Source organism: Trachymyrmex septentrionalis, unplaced genomic scaffold (genome assembly GCF_001594115.1).
Source record: "Trachymyrmex septentrionalis isolate Tsep2-gDNA-1 unplaced genomic scaffold, Tsep1.0 scaffold30, whole genome shotgun sequence".
Classification (NCBI taxonomy): Eukaryota; Metazoa; Arthropoda; class Insecta; order Hymenoptera; family Formicidae; genus Trachymyrmex; species Trachymyrmex septentrionalis.
The window spans coordinates 976,138-983,328 of NW_017305463.1; the positions used below are offsets into that span (position 1 = coordinate 976,138).

General features: G+C 33.7%; 1 protein-coding gene across 1 annotated transcript in view; it reads left to right on the forward strand.

Annotated features, from left to right (window-relative positions):
* Positions 1–7,191, forward strand: part of LOC108749579 (facilitated trehalose transporter Tret1-like) — an 84,321-nt gene that overhangs the window by 10,124 nt on the left and 67,006 nt on the right. Inside the window, exon 4 of the mRNA XM_018488361.1 lies at positions 2,281–2,470. Coding sequence (XP_018343863.1) covers positions 2,281–2,470 — 190 coding nt within the window. The remainder of the gene's footprint in view (positions 1–2,280; positions 2,471–7,191) is intronic.

Below are 7,191 nucleotides of genomic sequence, written 5' to 3' on the forward strand. Positions count from 1 at the left end.
TATATATATATACCATGGTATATATATATACACACACACATATACATAACTTCTTCTGCTTAGTATTAAAAATATGTAGTAGGGGAGACACGTCAGTATAGACTATAGGAGTAAGTATACGAGGTCTGGCTATTAAATAACGAGACTGCGCGCGCAGAAGGCGTCCTAGAGGGGTAGGGTGGGAAACGAATGCAGCGTTGGATAGCTGGAAGTGTCTACTATTCCAGTACGAAAACACGTTTTTGTCGCAGTAGTAGTATTTTTTCTATAGAGGTTAGAAACGAACTTGTTTTTTTCTCGTGCCGATAACAATGTGTGACGAAAAACACGAGCAACGGATCAATGTGAAATTTCTCGTTAAATTAAAAAAAACTCCGACTGAGTGCTATAAGTTGTTGAAAGAGGCCTATGGTGAGAATTCTCTATCTCGTGCGCGTGTTTTCGAATGGTATAAACGGTTTTCTGAAGGCCGAGAGAGCACCGAAGATGACCAACGTCCAGGTCGACCTGTCTCTGTTTCAACTCCGCAAACAGTGACCAAAATCAATGAAATTGTGCGCGGAGATCGTCGTATGAGCATTCGGATGATTGCTGAGACTGTAAACGCCGATAAAGAAACTGTCAGAAAAATTTTACATGACGAATTAAACATGAAGAAAGTCTGTGCGAAGTTGGTCCCAAAAAATTTGACCCCTGACCAAAAGCTCGTCCGTCAACAGATCTGCTCAGATTTTCTTGAGAGGTTAGATGAAGAGCCTGAATTGATGGAAAACATCATCACTTGCGATGAAACCTGGATATTCCAATACGATGTTGAAACTAAGCGGCAATCCATGCACTGGAAAACTCCTGCATCGCCAAGAATGAAAAAAGCAAGGATGTCGAAATCAAAATTTAAAGCCATGTTAATCGTTTTTTTCGACATCAACGGCATCGTGATGACTGAATGGGTTCCAGAGGGTCAAACTGTAAACCAAACTTACTATTTGACAGTTTTGGCAACACTGCGAGAGCGAGTTCGTAAGAAACGGCCGGAGTTGTGGAAAAACAAGTCGTGGATCTTACACCAGGACAACGCACCTGCCCATAACGCGCTGTCTGTGAAGCGTTATTTAGCCGCTAGAGGCACTCCAGTGCTCGAACACGCGCCGTACTCGCCTGATTTAGCACCCTGTGACTTTTTCCTGTTTCCGAATATCAAGTCTGCCTTAAAAGGAACCCGGTTCGAGTCGATGGAAAAGGTGAAGCGAAAATCGGCGGAGCTCCTAAATGCTCTTACAAAAGAAGACTTCCAGCATTGCTTTGACCAATGGAAAAAACGAATGGAACGGTGTGTGGCGAGGGGAGGGGAGTACATTGAAGGGGAGCATTCAATTGTAGAATAATTTTTAAAATAAAACTCTTTTTCATAAGCAGTTTCGTTATTTAATAGCCAGACCTCGTATATTCATGTGATAATAATTCAAGTTAATATAACGAGATATACTTTAAAAACATTTTAAAGTACTTAAAAATAAACATACGTTATAATAGATGCAAACTATTGCGTATTGGCATATTAGTATCATAATGTAACATCAAGTTACTAAATAAAACATTTACTAGAATTCGCCTTTTCATATCGGAGATATTTAGAGGGGCCATTATAATTTACTCTGACCATAATATCACCTTCCTTTCTATTAATGGGGCATATTAATGTTATAATTCGAATTGTTTAAATATTTTTGCTCAACGATAAATTTTTAAAGAAGTTACGTAATTATTTCTTTGTCTTGATATATAATATTTGTTAAATGCCAATGTTTTGTGAATATTGTAGTTTATTTGATTATGACGAAAAGTAACTTAATACTGAATCTCATGAAGTAAACTGGAACATTAGTATTTATTACGATGTATTAAGACACAGAGAACTCTCAAATTGCGTAGCTGTTTTGTTAAGATAACACTCATAGCAGCCTCAAAAGTATCAGTAATAAACTTTTGTCTAAGTAAAAATAGCATATAACGTTAAATGCAATATGCAAATTGTATGTAACATTAAATTTTTTAAAGTATGAATATCTTTTCTTTGACTAATAAATAATAATAGAGAGTGATTGATAAATCTTTATGTTAATTAAATTTTAGTTATATTATATTGTACTTATTAAAATAGACTTTTATATATTTTACGTTAATCAAAATACATTATACCAAGTGTTTAATCGAGTCGGAATTAAATCATAGAATAGTTAACATATGTTAACTAATAATAATAACATATAAAGTGATTAGGTACAGCTTCATTTGTGCCGCGACGTGCTTCGTGATTGCTTTGGTAAACCTATTACCCGAAAGCCCTTTTTATCATCTCACGAAGAATAACGAAATAAAAGCGAAGGATTCTTTAAAATGGTTTCGCGGCCAAACTTATGACGATATTGAAATAAAGGAATTGAAATATCTTGTGAGCCATTTAGGAAAGGTAATACGCTATATTTTGTCATCAATAATTGTTGGGAAAATTGGAATATACAAGGCGTCCCAAAATTTTTGCCAAGAGCTCTTGTGTAAATAGAAATATTATCAACTTTGCAAAAAAACTGTGTAAGAGACAAAAATTGTTTTATTTATTTTCTTCTTATAGAACTTTAAGAATTTTTGCAGAATTTTTTATCAACTTTTTGGTACTGCATTTTCTTATTGGCAACTATTTTTACTAATATAAGAAAATACGGTATTAAAATATTTTCAAAAAATTCTAAAAATATTCTCAGAACTTTATAAGAAGAAAATAAACAATTTTTGTCTTTCGTTGTTTTTCTTGTAAAATTGATAATATTTAAGTAAAAAATTATTGAAAACTAATATCCAGCAACTTTTAGTAATTAATATCTTGTTAACTATTGCAACAATTGCAAAATAATAGAGAACTTTTTGATTTAATTTAGTTTGCTCTATCTAGACATGAGCGTTTGGCAAACAATTTTGGGACTCCCTATATATACCTATATAATAATTAAAATTTCCATACAGCATCAAAAGTTTTCAGAAACATCTCAGAAATACGTATATCAACTGAAAAGAAAACATTTTATAAAAATTGCAAAATACGTCAACATTTCTGCGACAGCTCTGAAATAGCAAAGTGTCCGCGATTCTTGCACATGAAATCTTGTTGAAAAGTTGATGAAATGTCATAAAAAAAATTTGCAAATTCTTTTTGAAATATTAAAATTTCAACCATTTCAAAAATTACAAAAATTATATTTAAATATATATTTGATTGATACTTAAATAATATTTTAATTTATTATGTCGATAATAAATTTGAATATTGTTTAACTATCAATTAAACATATATTTAAATATTATTTTTGAAGTACTTATAATTTGTTGAGAGTTTTGTGTGATCTGTGTGTGTGTGTGTGTGTGTGTGTGTGTGTGTTTACAGATTACAACTTATTAAAATAAACTTTAAGTATTTCTCAAAAATAGTAATTATATCGCCAACTATTTTGATTAATTAATATTACATATTATCTGCATAAAGCACTTATACATAATCACTTAAAAAATCACACCTGCAGTTTTTACATAATCATTATTCATAGCATTATTCATATACAAAAATTGTTTCGCAATTAAAGCAGAACAAGTCATTCATAACACAAATTTTTTGCACTTAAAGTAAAACAAGTCATAATAACATCAAAATAAACTGAATCGTGATTGATCCAACAATGACTTTTAGTAAACATTTTGGACCTATTTTTATATAATGATTTTTTGTTCTGTAAATATGTTTTCCAATTAATTGGAAAATATTTTATATAACATATTCCAGAATCCTTTCGGAGTTGTTGCATATGAGATGTGAAAGGTTGAAACATTTCTGAAAACTTTCCGCAATAATCGGTGCTGTATGAATTGCTACAATATAGTTTATAAAGCTATATCCTAGCAGACATTATTGTATATAACTGCGATATAATATAGATGAGGTTATAAAATATATTTATATTTACAAATATGTTGTATAATAGTTACATGATGTAATAAATAAAAAAAGTGTGCTATTGCGCAAGAAGATGATTAATCAATGAGGATGATGGAATAAATGACTGACCATATTAATATATTAATTAGTCAAACAGCGTTTTTTTTGTGATACTCAAAATGTGATATAATTTAAGGAGATTCGCCTATTAGTCGAAAATCAACTTAAAATCTTAATTTTTTTATATGATGTAGATAAATGCTGTACATAAATAATCCCACAATTTGAACAATATTGACCGTATAGTTTTCTTGTAATATTATTTTGAAGTTGACTATTTTAAACATATCGCCTTATGGGAGACGGTCGTTTCGAAGTAGATAATTATCGATTTAATACATACTCAGCCAATCTTGAAAAACTTTAGCATTTGACAAATAAAATATCAACTATTCTCATAGTACAGAATTTGCAGTAATATCGCTGCAATAATGCTCAATGTTGCTGCAATGTTGCAACATTGTTGTTGCAACTTTTGTGCTGTAGAGGTTGCGTACACAAGAAAGAAAAATTAAACTTTACCGTATTAATTTAAAACTTTAATGACACAAAGTTTACCTTTACTTCATGGTTCGCAATAGTAATAACAGATTTGGCAACGCTGCAGTGCACAGCTGATACGAAGCCAACTTCATATAACCTAGAATCCATCTTGGCATAAAAAAACAGATAAATAATATAAAATTAACCTTTATTATTGATTCTGAATTTTTCCCATATCATTTGTCATAACCGATCACTACCCGTCATAGTGCAACGCAGTGCAACGTTGCCAAATATACATTTGATCTCCCAAGTTGACAATCTCTCATACATTTGTTTAAAAAAATATTCTATAAAACATAAATTAATTTACAAAAACTCTTTACTATTAGAAAGAAATTTGGAGATAACGGCGCAATAGGAGTCGGGCGCAGTAATTATTGCGCGAATAATATACAGATATAATATAAAAAAAACTCTTTATTACAATAACGCGCAAATGAAACCAACAAAAGTTGTTCGTTCACGCAGTGCTGCCAAGCAAATGATTGCTTGTTTCTTTGGTTATACCGGACATGTGACAACCGTGGCTTTAAAGGATCGAAGGACTGTAAATACTGATTGGTATACAACAATTTGTTTGCCAGAAGTCATAAATGATTTGCGTTGAACAAAACAGAAATCGTCGCATCATCCTTCATGACAACGCCAGCTGTCACACAGCACGTCAAATCGTTGATTTTTTATCCAGTAATAATGTCGAATTGATGATCATTGTCCGTATTCACCCGATTTATCACCTAACGACTTTTTTTTGTTCCCAAACATTAAAAATAAGATATATGGAGCGATTTGAGTCGCCTGAAGCAGCTGTTGAAACATTTCATATACTTAGGTTGCAGCCTTAGAGTGGAAAAAATGCTTCGAAAATTGGTTTGAGCGTATGTAAAAATGTATCGATCTTATAGGCGAATACTTCAAAAAACAATAAAGCCATTTACCGAATTTTACATGTTTTTTTTCATATTGTTTGCAGAAACTTTTCCAGCAGCCTATTATTATTACCATCCGAGAAAAATCAAGCCAAACCCTCTCCAATCAATTCACCAAAGTCTCCTTCTCTTTATTCTCTCGCTAACCTGTCCGTAACTTCTCCCTTCTGCCACACGATACTTTCACACGATACTTTCACACATCCTTACACATACATAAATGCGTACATATATTTTAGAATAGAGAACCAAAAATTGTATTTTTATTACTTAAGAAAAATATATCACCAAATATTGCCTTTTATTATTGATTTATTAAATTAAACTTTCGGTTGTCAATTTAAATAAATAAAATTTCTCCTTGTATTCGTTAGCTCTCTCGCGGTTGTACTTTGCCCTCTCGCCGATCACTTGGATTAAGTTCCATGACAGAAAGTCAGGGCATACTGGCACATCTGGCGTTAAAGTGCGCCCTCCCGGCACACTGACCCAGTTTGGGGCTCTTTAAATTAAAAGTACGTCTGACTCATATGTCCGTTTAGCGGAGCACGAGTTGAGGTTTCGACTTCGTCCTCCATTCGACCCCCGGCTCGTTAGGAGTCTCAGGACAAAGCGTAGTGTCTCTTGATTTACGTCTGTCCTTCCCCATTGCTCCCTTGCGGTCCGGAGCCTGGATACGACCAAATCGGTCTAATAATTTGATTCCTGTTGCATTCACCCCCTCAGCTCCATGTATGCGGAGCTTGGACGTAATACATGCTTTGGCGAGAAGAAATTTTTCATGAAAGCGCGTCATAGATAGTGTTCGGGAATACAACGATCTGTGGTAGGCTGATATCGTCCAGATGAACTCGTACTCAAGCTACAACAGAGGCTACCACTACATGCTCACTGTCATGGTGAGTAAGTACATGTAGGCCGTACCGCTCAAGAGCAAAGGCGGAAGCAAGACGGTTGACGCTATTGCTGAGATCATTCGAGGGAGAAGAAGATCCGAAAAATTTGCAAACTGATATGGGGAAGGATATTTTACAAGGCCGAAAATCTTAAAAAAAGGTGCAAAAAATTTTTATAAAATACGACGTTAATTACTATTCCACGTATTCGATATTGAAAGCGTCAGGTCGAGCGATTCAATCGCACGCTGAATGACATATAGAAAAGCTGTCGCGTCTCGTGTCAAATTACAATGCACGCAAGTATCGCACTATCAGCATGTCACCTGTCAACGTATCTCCCGCGATTACCGAAAGACTCTTGGGCACGGTGTACAGCGCGATAAAAATCGCGGATTCGGAAAATTTAAAATGGGCAATTCGATACGCATGAACAAGTACAAGACGTTTTTGAGAAGAGTTACACGCTAAATTGGACCATCGAGGTGTTCATTATTGAAGTATAACATACCAATTCCGTAACTTATTTACTCGAGGATTATAGCGGAAAATTCATCACTGGAGCGTTCTACGAGCACGAGTTGCATCGCGCTACTTATTCGGATATGTATCTCGTGGAGAAAGTACTGCGCAGGAAGGAAGACAAGGTTTACGTCAAATAGCTGAGATTGAATAGATCACACAATTTATAAATACACAAAAATATCAGTTGATACAGTTTTGATTCGTATATTTTTTTACATATATAATAAATATATTATTATATTAATATATT